At 34.3% G+C, this 13,614-nt stretch overlaps 1 protein-coding gene across 3 annotated transcripts in view; it reads left to right on the top strand.

The window, feature by feature from the left end:
* Positions 1–13,614, top strand: part of DYNC2H1 (dynein cytoplasmic 2 heavy chain 1) — a 187,834-nt gene that overhangs the window by 11,470 nt on the left and 162,750 nt on the right. For all 3 annotated transcript variants that reach the window (XR_003927498.2, XM_030042296.2, XM_030042294.2), the window contains exons 13-22: positions 229–324; positions 2,142–2,294; positions 2,405–2,503; positions 4,609–4,748; positions 4,840–5,068; positions 5,585–5,712; positions 6,984–7,099; positions 8,343–8,470; positions 11,573–11,722; positions 12,515–12,720. Coding sequence is in view for 2 of the 3 variants with exons in the window: in XM_030042296.2 (XP_029898156.1) it covers positions 229–324; positions 2,142–2,294; positions 2,405–2,503; positions 4,609–4,748; positions 4,840–5,068; positions 5,585–5,712; positions 6,984–7,099; positions 8,343–8,470; positions 11,573–11,722; positions 12,515–12,720 (1,445 nt within the window). In the remaining variant the exon portion in view is untranslated. The remainder of the gene's footprint in view (positions 1–228; positions 325–2,141; positions 2,295–2,404; positions 2,504–4,608; positions 4,749–4,839; positions 5,069–5,584; positions 5,713–6,983; positions 7,100–8,342; positions 8,471–11,572; positions 11,723–12,514; positions 12,721–13,614) is intronic.

Below are 13,614 nucleotides of genomic sequence, written 5' to 3'. Positions count from 1 at the left end.
ATGTAAGTAGCAGTCTTTTTTGCTATTAGAATGCATCACTAGACGAAGATAGGATCACATTAGCATTGCATATGTGTTTTATTTTTGTAAACATTTTCCTAGTATAGTTAATACTCATATCTTGATGGTATTGATTGGGCAATACTTTCAGAAATATCCTGCATTACACTTATTGGCATATAAATATTTTAATCTGCTCTTGTAAATTTAATCTCTCTATTTTTACAGGTGGCGCATTTTTATAATTCTATTGATCAACAAATGATTGCGAGTCAGAAGCCAATGATGTTACAATCTGCTCTAGCATTTGAACAGATAATTAAGGTGAAAGAATTCCCCTCTCTTTGCATTTTTAATTTCACTGGTGCCTGCATATTCTGTACTGCTTTTTCTGTGTTTATTGCTGGACTTTTTAACTGTAGCCTTCCCATACAAGCAACACCATCTGTTTAATTAGCATTTTTTTAAATCAGTGGGCCTTTTGGTTTTTTAATATTATCATTTAAACAACTGCTTACTTCTTTTTACTTTAGATATTAGTGTAACATGCTCTTTCAGGAATTATTTTTAGTGTTTGAATTTACACATGAACCACGATGTGGTCAATTCCTTAATAGTTGGTAATATAACTCCAGTTTTAACAGTTCTAAATAATATTATTTTTGTCTATTTTAGTAAAAAATGGCATATACTTTATTCTGAAGATAAATTCGTATTAAGGAATGGTTTCACTGTTTTGACTTTTATTAAATCTCTGTGGATTTTGTAATTCTCTTGAATGTTTTTGGGCAGGTTGAAATTGGATAGTTTCTGTTTTAGATTAAGAACAAAGAATCTGTGGATTTACCTGATTATTGACTTATGCATGCAGTTTGTTACAGTGGGTTGGTGTTCAGATATAATACAGTTGCTCTGAGAAGAGATTTTTTTTTTTGTAATTGGTAGGAAGTTCACTATACTTAAAGAAGTTTTAGATTCTTTTAAGGAATTTGGGGCAATTTGGAGGAATTTATTTATTTTCATTTTTCTGCTTTGAAGGGACAATATGAACTTAAAAGTTACACTAAAATCTACATTTTTTTAACACTGTATCTATTTTATGTCTGGAGAAACATGTATATAATGAATTTCGGTTTACTGGTTTTGATCTGTTTGAAACACTCCACCCTCTTCCAACACTCTTACAATTTGAGAATGGCTGGAGAATTATAACATGCCCATAAACTCTGTATTGGGCAAGAGAATAATGCCTCCAGAGCAAGTATTACAGAAAAGATTGGAAACTTGCTCCTGAGAACCATTTTGCAAGACAGAGTATAAGAGTGGGACTGAAAGTAGAAGGGATGTTTTGGTTGGGATTAGTTCACACAAAATGGTGGACAGTCCAGACCAAACTGTAGGTTCAAATGTGTCCTGGAAAAAGTTCCCAAACTGTCTCTTAAATTTTCCTTGGGCTGCCTGCAGATTATGCCACAGAATCCGTTAGTGTGCAGACCCTAAGACAGTGGTGGTGCAGAGGTGTTCAAAGCCACAACATATTCTTCTATTTGATGTGATTTCTGCCCTACTTCTAGGAATAGGTCCAGCTGTGGAACTTCAGATGCTTTTGTCTTCTGATTTTCTACTGTAAACTTAACAAAAAGCATAAACCCCCCAATACCTGGATAAAAAGCCCAGAGAAATGGAACTCCCCAAAGCTGCTTAAGAGTCAGTGGAATTTTACAGTGTAATTTAAAAAATATATTTCATTATAAACAGATGAAATTGGATAGCAATTGTTAGTGTCACATTTTGGTTTTTGGTCTGTTCAGAACAAAGAAGAAGGGAGGAGTTCAAGGTGTCCTCTCAGCTTAAGATGTCTGCTTATGAGTGTGGGGCAGGAGTCTCAACATCAGTGAATTTATTTCAAGCTCTGTTAAAAGTCTGGCATTAATCCTTCCCCAGTGCATTGATGTAGATATAATGATATGCCCACATGTCTGTGATTTGCCAGATTATTATGTCTGTAGTGCAGTAGTGAGAGGAAGGTCCTCCATTTTTTACTAGGAGTAAAACCATCTTTCTCATATTATCACTTCCTGTATGCTAGCTGGTAGACTATAGTTGTCATTAAATCTTACAAAGTTTGTATATTTTTCAAGCATTCAAAATCTGGTCCTGGAGGAAAAACTCAAATAACATGGGATAATCCTAGAGAATTGGAAGCTTATATCCAAAAACTCCAAGCTGCTGCTGAACGGCTTTCCACTGAAAATAGAAAACTAAGAAAGTGGCACACAAACTTCATTGAAAAGGTATATTTTCCAGGTGAAATTGAAATCATGTTTCTTATAGCTTACTTCACCCTTTCTTTCATTTACGTGGTTATGAATATGTTTATTATCCTTTGAAATTCTTTTAACAGGTTATATCGCTCATGAATATTGATCTACTTCGTCAGCAGCAGCGTTGGAAAGATGGACTTCAGGAGCTCAGAACTGGTTTTGCCAGCCTTGAGTCACAGGCAGGGTTTCATTATGTTGCAAACTATGAACATTTGACTTTCCAACAGTAATAAAGATTTAAGACTCAAAACATAGCATGATTGAATTAATTTTGATTAAGGATTTACTAGCTAGCTCAGGAAAAATGACTGTGTACTAGTTGATGCCAGATGTGAGGTAAAATGAGGATGAGGATAATCTTTTTATGTCATGCTAGTAATGGGAGAACAACAACACTTGGTCAGATGACAGGGGTTAGATAAAGAAACAAGAAAACGTTAGGTCATGTAGATCAGTTGTGTCTGAGCCGTTAACGTAAGGTAAAATAAAGACATTGGTACAGAAGTGAGTAATCCCCAGGCAGAATAGAACAAATGTATAAAATTTAGAATTAAAATGCATTTCTGCCTGAAATAATGAAAAAGCCGAATTTGTATTTGTTCACTTATCAACTGTCAACTTTTAGAATAGAATCATTTAGGTTGGAAAAGGCCCTTAAGATCATCGAGTTAAGATGATTAAGAATATCATCTTATCAGAGTAACTAGATGATATTGCTATCACCTAAGCTATTTTGAGGTATCATTCAAGTCAGCTTAATTTTTCCTATAGCTTTTAGCAATAACAGGGCTATGTTCTTAGATGGATGGGGTGTTCTTAGCCTTTCTAATGCAAAACCAGATTATTTCAGTTGGTATTTGCCAGTCAAATAAATGCAGTATTTTTACTGTATTTTTCGTATAATTTTTTCCATCTTCTCAAGATAATATGAATAATAAATAAGTATGTTGATTCAGCTTTTGGTTTGTAATTTCTTTTGAAATTTAGTTTGCAAATTTTTATCTTGAAGTCAGTATATGTGTGAAAATTAATAGTCTATATTTGGTTTAAGATCTGTTTGAAAATTGTTTTTATATTACAGATTATTTTATATGAAAAATTAACTAAACTGTATTCAGTCATTTTTTTTTTTTTTATCCTTGACTAGAAGTGATAAAAGTTAACCAAGTGTATCCTGTTTTCACCATCCAAAATTACAAGATGGTATATGGTATAGTCTTACTGCTGTTGTCATCAAGATTTTACATATTTCTTTAAAAACCCTATTTGTAATTGTCTTAAGGCTTAATTGAGACAATTTCAGGTTTTCTTAATCTCTGGAATCTTTCTGTTGGAAGAATTCCTCTGGGCAGCCTTGAGTTATAGGGCAGACCTTAACTGCGTAGCTTCCTGCAGCAGCCTTGGACTGCCTCCAAAGCCCTGGATGAAAATCTCTGTCCAATTAAATAAGAAGAGAACCTGTTAAACTGGAAGAAGTTTCTAATTTCTTTTTTAATTTGTCTTGCCCTTTTGAAAATCCCTGGATAGCTTACAAGTGACCATTTACAGACTTGAGTGTATGATACGGCTTTACGCATTCTTACAGTGCAGTATAGCAGATTCCAATGAAAATCTGAATTCTTTAAGATAAAACCTTACAACTACTTATTAGTTAACATTGATCTGTGGAAACACACAAGAATTTTCTGAAATACTGTTTAAAAGATAGCTTACATATCATAAGAAAATAAAAGGTGTGATACAGGTTTAGATGTCTCATTCAGCTGGCTCTGTATCTTATTTCTAGCAGAGTCCCATGCATTTTAGAGTAACCTTGAAGAATCTCATACTAAACCAATAGGCAATGAACCTCAGTGAAGTTGTTATGCTGAACTGCCATAAAGACTCATTTGATTTGGATTTTTTTTTTTATTCCTATATTCATTTGAAATAAATGTAATAGTTCTAGATCTTCTTAATATTCAAACTGGTCATAGAATCATAGAATCGTAGAGTATCTTAAGTTGGAAGGGGCCCACAAGGATTATTGAGTCCAACTCCCTGCTCCTCGCAGGGCTACCTAAAAGTAAACAATATGACATAAGAGCGTTGTCCAGATGCTCCTTGAACCCTTGACAGGCTTAGTGCTGTGACCACTTCCCTGGGGAGCCTGTTCCAGTGGTGTGATACTTCTTTGAATTTTACTAAGATCCTGGTCTTCAGGCATTGTACTGTGCTCAGTTTCAGCTTATCATTATGGTTTGAGGAATAAAATAAAATAAAAATAAACATTGTTAAATTTTAGGGTTTCAGATCATGTGATATGAAAGCTTGGAGACAGCACTGGAATCATCAACTTTACAAAGCTCTGGAGCATCAGTATCAAATGGGCTTGGAAGCACTTAATGAGAATTTACCAGAAATAAATATTGATCTAACATTCAAGTAAGCTATATTATTTTTTCCTACTAAGAAAGTATTCTGGCTCAGATTACATTCAAATATTAGTTTTTGTATGATTTGTTTCACTTTTTAGACAAGGCCGGTTGCAATTCAGACCTCCTTTTGAAGAAGTACGAGCTAGATATTATAGAGAAATGAAGAGATTCATCTCCATTCCAAATCAGTTTAGGGGAGTAAGTGAAGCAGAAGAAGATTCTATATTCACTGTTATGACCGAAAGAAATGCAGATGGGTTTCTGACTGCTTTCAGGAAAGCAGAGGATTTGTTCAGAAGGCTGACAGATGTTTCTAATCAATTCAAGGTATTTTCAATATTTGACTGACTCATGATTTTTTTTTTTTTAGATTTGTATCATTTTAGGCTTCAGACATTCTAGAAGTAACTGAGCAATTACATTGTGCATTACTGTCCTTGAACATTCTAGAAGTAACTGAGCAATGACATTTGTGCATTATTGTCCTTTTCTGCAAGGCATATTAAGAAAAAGCTTAGTAAGTCCATCCATGTTAAGCCAACCACTTAAACACATAGCTAACTTGAAGCATATGTACAGTTCCCATTGAAACCTCAGTATTATAGCTGTCTTTTTTACTCTTGTTCAAAATCTGTTTTGATTATCCTTAAATGTGTGAATGTCAAACATTTTGTACCTCCTGATTTTTGCACAAAGAGAATCTGTAGGTAATTGAAGAAACAAAAAGGTTAAAGAGAATGTAGCCTGAAAACAGTATTAACATATTTCTATATTATTGAGAAACAGAGTTTTTTAGTCTGGAAAATATTTCTTTTCCATGAAATAAAAAATAACGTTGAAAAGGAATGGATCATAATTGGCCAAGTAGATATGGAAACTCTGGTGAAGACACATCTTTATAGCAAACAAGACTGGGAAAAAAACTTCAAAGCATTAAAAGTGAAAGGGAAAGAAGCAGAACGTCTTCCAAGGTATGGTGTAACTATTCTTTTGTTTGAATAATGAATTCTATCAGATACTTTAAAGGTAATAGTAAAATACAAATACTCTTCTTACACGGAGGCATGGATAGAATTTCAAGTGTTTTTAAAATACTGATGTACTTTTAAAATGTTTAGATTCTTGTTTTTCAGTTTTATTTTTAGACACTTATTCCCTTTTATCTGTGCAGCCTTCTCTGAAAACTTCTAATGTCTTCCTTTGATATGATGGGAAACCCCCTCAAAAATCAGGGCTGATTCTGAAATACTGCAAAACACGGTGATGTTTTAACAATTCTTTTAGCTAAGTCCTGTGCACGTGGAGTATATGTGGCAGTAAAGAACAGACTTCGTAAATGTTTATACATGCAATAATTCCTGTATTGAAACACTTGATTATCTCTTATAACTTACATTTTAAGATATGGTAGTGTAGGGTTTTATTCTCACGTATATTCACATGGAATTTAGTGTATTGCATGGTTAGAGTTCTCAAGTGAAACTGGTGGGAATCATGTCCAGAACAAGGAAGAAGAGATGACATTTCATGCAGGAGAATGGACTGGTAGAACTTGTTGGCTAAGTGATACTGTGAGTAGTAAAGATTTTCATGAGTTCAAGGACAGACTGGAATGAATAGAAGAGAAATTGGCTGACATGTCTTATAGCCAGAAACCACATGTGGCTATGAAGTGCCATGAGTTGAAAATAATTGGTGTTGAGGGAGGATACTCAGGAAAGTATCAAATAAGGTAGCCCTTTTTCTTAGTGTTCTTTAGACATCTACTTATGGTCACTGTGAGATATTAGATATGGGGCCTTGAAATGACTCACTATGGCTGTTCTTATGTTCTTAGGACTATTGAAGTCTTGGTTAGTAAGTTCTCATGGAAATTAGAGATTTAAAGACATGACTGTACAAATAATTAAAAAAAATTTCTTTTTGAGTATAGGAGTAGTCCTCCTGAATTTAATGACATTGGTTACATAAAATCAAACAATTTTCTAACTATTTGGAGGAGCAGAGCATTAGACGTTAGTCTCCATAAAACTGCATGTATATGCATAATGGTTATAAATATTTCAATACTATGAGTGATTTTCCCATTAAGCTATGACATTTATTTGTAGAATTATGAGGGAAATTTTTTCTTATTAGACTACGAAATCATGGTAAACTATAGACATGCATAGATGTTAGGGATATTGACATGTAAGTATACTACTGAATATTTGCTATTTTTTAATCTTTTGTCTTGAAGCACTATCAGAATAGATTGTTTAACTGTTAACTGCAACCCTGTGAAAACTGTAATTGATGATTTCATCCAGAAGTTGTATGATGTTCTTGTCATTTCTTTGAGAAAATCTATTCAAGGTAAATAACTTTAATGAATAGTACTTTTTTGTTTCTGTTGTACTTGTGGACATTTGTGTTAATGTAAATACAGTTTTTAAGAAATATTTTACTGTCGGGCACAGTAAACTGCAGAAATCACAGTGCAGAGAAAGTAATGTCACTAATTTTTCACTACAGGCCTAACCTAAGACTCCTTGATGTCCCTGTGCATCTTTCCCATTCACTTGTTTTGGCCACATCTGTTCCGGTTGTAAAAGAATGCATATAAACATTGTTTTGCTTGTTTCTTTTTTCTGAAGGAAAATTTCTTTGTTGTTTCAGGGAGGAAAATTTATTTGATGTTTGAGGGAGGAAAATTTCTTAGGCGCTTGAGGGTAATTGAAGGAGGCATCATGAAGTGTTGTAATTAAAAAATATTGTTAGATTTTTCTTTCACAATTTGAAGTACTTCATGAAGACTCTTAAATAATCTAGGCTTATTCCTTAGAGTTACTTGTCACTTAGGTTGTCAAAATGCAGAGTGTTAAAGAGTGCAGAATATTTCCCTGTTTTTGGGTGGTCTGTCTATATCTGGAATAGCTAGACAAAATGAGATAAGGTGTATATGATGAGAAGTACTGGTACTTTGTGCTTTAAATGTAACAGTTAGCACAGGAAACACAGAACAGGGGTTGTGCAGAAAGTGAATTTTCTCCAGAGCCTGAAAGATTAATTGTTTCCTGGAAGATGTGTTACTCCCTGGAATTGGACAGCTCCTTTCTCAGAACCAAAAAGATGTACCTTGGTAGGAAAATACAACATCATAGCTTAATCAGGCTTTTGTTTGTGAATCTTTTCAATGGTTAGAGCAGGGTGGCTTCAGTTAGTTTCTTCAAAAAACAAAACAACCCCCCAAACCCCAAAAGCAATTTTTACATCTATTTTTCTCCATTTTCCCAAAAAAGACCTATAGAGATTTTGAAAGTGTATTAAAAAATGCCTTACATATTTATGTTTAATTCTCAGAAGGGACTTTGATACTTACGGTCTAAATCATACACTGAATGCAGTGGATTACATTTAAAAAGCTATGTGTAAACACAAACTTGCAATTTTTGTTGAAGCAGCATGTAAGGTTGGGGTCTGCAATTTTTTAAGCAAATACTTTGCATGCATTATTGTATCTTATGACAATGTTGTATCACAGTACATTTATCTGACTTAGATATTTATTACTACAAATATTTGCTTCATGATAACTTTGTTTTCCACCTTTATATAGCTCACATATGTGATGTTTCTTCATTTCTCACTGATGCCATGGACACATTAGTGAGTAGGCCCCAGACTGTAGAGGAAGTAGCAGAAGACAATTTGAAATATTTAAACCTACATGAACGAAAAGAAGGGGTAAGATACTATTTTATCATATCCAGAACAACAGCTATCAAAAAATGTAATTGCTTTCTAGTATGGAAACATATTTAATATAACTAGTTTAGAACATGCAGTGGCCATATAGGGTCAGAGCAGTGGTCCATGTAGCACAGTATTTTGTCTCCAGCAGTAGAATAAAGCAGCTGCCTAGGGGAAAATATAAAGTCAGGGTAGCATATTTGATGCTTTCCCACACTTCTACCCTCCAACCAAAACCTTTTTGAGTTTTATGTGGCTCCTGAGCATATAGTAACACTCGGTGGATTTCTCTTCCACAACCTTACCTCATCTCCTCTTGAAAGCAAATACACCTTTTACATCCAAAAGATCCACTGGTAGAGTGTAGATCGATCACCCATTACATGAAGGACCCTTCCTTTTATTTTTTTCACCTGCCATCTGTTAACTTCCTACCATTTAAGTCTTACATTGGCCTAATCAGTTCCTATTCTTCCTTTTCATGTTTGTACATACATGATTGTATTCTTCTTTGTTGTGTCCTGTGTCAGCCATCTCTCTTCTAGATTGAAGAGTTTTAGTTTACCTGATCTTTTCTTATACCTAAGTCCACTCACAACTTTGATCATCCTTGTTGCCCTTTGGTAAGTCTTTTCTACTTTTGCAATAATATTTTTCTGTGGGACCAACAGAATTTTGTACAATTTTAAAGATATGAACAAACCATGGATTTATATGATGAAATAGCAATATTATCTCTTTTATTCTCTTTTTGATCCTTGTGACTCCTAACATTTTGATTTACTTCCTACTGCTGAGATTAAGCTGGCATTTTTGTAAAACTGGCTGTCATAACCCCAAGATATCAGTCCTGAACTGCAGTCATTAGCTCAGAACTCAACTTGTACATGTGAAATTTATTTTTTCACACATGTGTTGCTTCATGGTTACCTACTTGAATTTTGTTTGTCACTAGTATTGTCAGTCACTATTTATTCTAAGTTCATTTTGCAGTTCTTTAGTGGTGAACTATTTTAATGCCTGGAATAACATAGTATCATCAATAAACTTTATTATCTCACAGGTTAGTCACCTTTTCCAACTCTTATAAACACCTTGAGCAGTCCAACACAGGTACCTACAGAACTCCATGGGTGACCTTTTTCTATTGCAGGAACTAGCCATTTCCTCCTATCTCTGTTTCTATCTTTTACCCAATTAATTATCTCTGTGAGGACCTTTGTTCTTATGTCAAAGTTACCAGGTATTCTTCAATGCCTTTGGTGAGGATTTGTGTTAAAAGCTTTTGAGAGACCCAACTGGAATATATAATTTTAATTTCCTTCATCCAATACCCTTACTGATGCCTTTAGAGAACTCTGGTTCTACAAAATTGTGGAATTCTACAAAAGCCATATTAACTCTTCCCAACCGGAAAGTGCAGTTCTAGAGTTACTGAGATGCACATCCAACATCCACACAAGACTGGCAGAAATAACAGAGGAGCTCTGGGAGGCCTCTGCCTTTCTATAGTTGCAACTGGAAGCCAGGCAAGTGCCCAAGGGCATCTCAAATGGCCCTAGACATGTATTTGTGAGAAACTGAATCAAGTCCCTAGTGAGTGTCGTCAGTTGTAGCCTAGAGCAATCCAGTTCACTCTAAAGTAGACACCTTGTCACTGATCCTCCTGAATTGATTTCTTAGCTCCATTAAGAGCTCAATGCAGTTGTTCATACATAGGTGTCTACTGTTTTGGGGATGTTCTGGCATATCTGAGAGCTCCATACAAGGCTGGCAGATATGACACAGGACATATGGAAGACCCGTAACTTTTGGGGCAGTGGAAGTAAAGCAGATGGGATAAAGTAGGGGATCTCAAGTAATGCTGGAAACCTCTGTCATTAAATGATTGGGAACTTGGTTTCAGTGATCTTCTTTGGTGATAATGGCGTTTAAGATGCCCACTTAACAAGCCCACGTACAGACATCTAATTTTAGCTTAATCTTTATCTTGGATACAGTTTAACTGTTTGGCTGCTAACTCAGTAAGGACTATGTTAGGTTGGGTATAAGTATTTACATTTTGTAGCAACTCTGGGAGAATTGTTGGATGTTGAAGATAATTAATTCTCTATAATTTACAAAACAGTATTGCTCCTTAGCATTAGTGGCTGTTGTCACCTCTTAATTTTTAAAGGAAAACATACATAACAGGACATTTTGCTAAATGTGTAAACCTGTATGTGTTTATTTCAGTTTCTTCTGACTTGCATAGTTTAAAAGTTGTTTTTTTGGTTTTTTTTTTTTTTTTTTTTTTTTTTTAAATTTGGTTGGCTCTTAGTATGTGGGAAAAAAACTCGTTTTTTTTTCCCATTATCAGGTGAAAAAAAATTGTGCTTTTTTATATGGATATAATTTGTGTTTATTTGAAGTCTGTCTATTTCTGCTTTTTGTTATTCCATATTGTTGTGGGTTAACCCTGGTAGGCAGCTAAGCACTAAACAGCTGCTTGCTCACTTCCTTACTCCCTCAAGCAGCCTCTCCCACCCCTGATGGGACAGGAGAAGAGGAAAGGAAGAGTAAAAGCGAGAAACTGCATGGATTGGAATCAAAATAGTTCAATAAGTGAAAGAAAAATGGAAGAAAGAAAGAACAAAACAAGTGGGCAATTGCTCACAACCTCCCATGGATGGACTGATGCCAAGCCTGTTCCTGAGCAAAAGCACCATAGGAGTTGCTATGAAGAAAATGAGCTCCATCCCAGCCAGACCCAGCACACACATGCAGATATTTACTGAATTCTGTTGCTCTGCTGCTGTGCTCAAATCTAATTGAGTGGATCTCTGCAATATAGAAAGAGGCACTTATCTGTTTCATAGTAAACATTCACTTCCGTGTATCTCATGTCAGGGCTAAGATGTAGAATTTCTCTAAATACCTCAGATACTATTTTTTCCAGTATGTTATTCTATAAACAGTATTAAAAAAGCAGCTGTATATAAGCATATAATCTGTGCATACAGAGTTGATGATTCTTATGTATTTGCTTATAGTTTGGATAAATAGGATTTGCTGAATTTTTACATACACACGTATTTTTAATCCATTTGAATTTAGATTTTTCTCCTATTTCAAGAGGCTGAAGATAAAAACAAACTTTTGCGAACTGTGGCTGGTGCAGGTTTGGACACTATCTGTAACCTAAGAGCTACATGGGATAAATTTGAATTAATGATGGAAAGCCACCAGCTTATGATTACAGAACAGGTAACAATGAAAGATTAATATTTTATCTAAAAATGTTGAAATTCTTTTGAATAAGTCTGGAGAAATATTTTTTTCTTAGATTAAGTCCATAAATGTTCTCAGTTCAGCATTAACACCAACATTACTGAGTTGAGGGAGAGTCTTTAAAGGAAGAATACTTTTAAATGTATTGAAAAGTAATTTTTTGACTGTTTAAACAATAACTAGGTGAAACTTCGGTTGAACTGATGCTGAAATGAATGTTACGTTGTTGTACTTCTTTCTCAAACAACTTTCTGGTGACAGAGATGGCTTAATGAATGCAGTGGTTAACTGAGGAAAACAGGATAACAGTTAAAAGATAGCATTTTTATTACTTTATCATGTTTTTAGTACTGATGCTTGTTATTTTTGTTTCACACAACTTTGCTAAACTGTGCGAAGTCCTGTAATTCCAGTCCATAGGCAAATGCTGAAGTCATTTGAAGTTCTACTGAAGATATCAATATGCCATACAAATATAGCAATTTTTCTATGCACTGTAAGATGCAGGCTAAATAGGTAGAATAGGCTGAATAAATAGGTCTCAAATACCAGCATAAAAAAGAAAATCAGTGCTCCCTTTTTCAAATAAACCAGAAGAATAAAGGTGAACTGTTTCTTAGAGTATTAGACAAGAAGTTTTTTGAGTTTGATTTCGATCAAGTTGTAGTTATCAAGTTTCGATCAAGTTTTGAAGCTGATACTTTGATTTTGATCATAGTTGTAGTTACAAACCATTGAAGGAATTTCATTTCAACTCTTGCTTTACAGATTGAAATGATAAAAGGAAATGTGATTTCACGTATTAATATGTATCTTCAAGACCTGGAAAAGTTTAAAGCTCGTTGGGATCAGCTAAAGCCAAGTGATGATGTTATTGAAGCAGGTGACCAGGATGTGCTTGAGAAAAGTGCTCAGATCATAAAGGAAAAAAAAAAAGAATTTGATGAACTTGAAACCGTGAAACAAAAGCTCATGTATGTATGTTTATTTCCATGTATACCTTATTCATTTATGTTTGAATCTTTTGCAGCAATAGTATCTCAGAAAATGTTAACTGATTTTTGTCACAACAGATAATATAAGGAATTTAATTTTATTTGTATTACATGTATTTCATTAGTTTTTCGGGGTCCTTTTTGTTGATTTTACATAATGTGAATTTCTCAAGCTAAGTTTTTTGTAGAGTTTTTTGGAATTAAAAATTCAAGAAATCTCTTAGGCTTTCATGTAAGGGAGTCTGTACGTTAAAGTCTTGATTCTGACTTCTGAAATTCTCGCTAAGAGAAGGCTTAGGATATTGGCCCAAGAAGAGGGAGTTATTACTTCAATCCACTTGTAACTTAAGTGGGCAAGAGCTCTCTTCTCCCATTTCTTGGGTAAGTATCCTATCTGATAGACTGTTGTGCGAAAGGAAGGGATTTTTGCACTGGTTGCCTACTTTCAGTAAGCTCATTATTGCAAATCTTAAGTGGACAGAGTTTTCTATTTAAATTCTTAGTTTGGCACTTAAATATCATAGTAAATAAAATTAGCATATTCTTTCTATTTAACAGGAAGAAACAATTGATTAAAAATTATTTTCTTTCAAGCTTTGTTTTTGGAGGCACAAAATAATTCACTTTTCTCACAAATGAGAAAGAAATGAAAATTTATGGAAAATAATTGTGAATATGGGAGAAAATCGCTGTGTAGGAGAGTTATCCCTTGTATTCATTCATTTTTTCTATTCAGGAAGGAGACTTTAAGGAAATTGCTGTTGGCCGCAATATTCTTCAATGAAGCCAATGGCTTTTCTTAAAAAAGTATAATTATTTCCATATGATACCACCTCTTAAACCATAAATGTGTAATGGAATAATGTAATGTAT

This window comes from Aquila chrysaetos, chromosome 19 (assembly GCF_900496995.4).
Source record: "Aquila chrysaetos chrysaetos chromosome 19, bAquChr1.4, whole genome shotgun sequence".
NCBI classification, from domain to species: domain Eukaryota; kingdom Metazoa; phylum Chordata; class Aves; order Accipitriformes; family Accipitridae; genus Aquila; species Aquila chrysaetos.
This window is presented reverse-complemented; position numbering and strand designations above follow the sequence as displayed.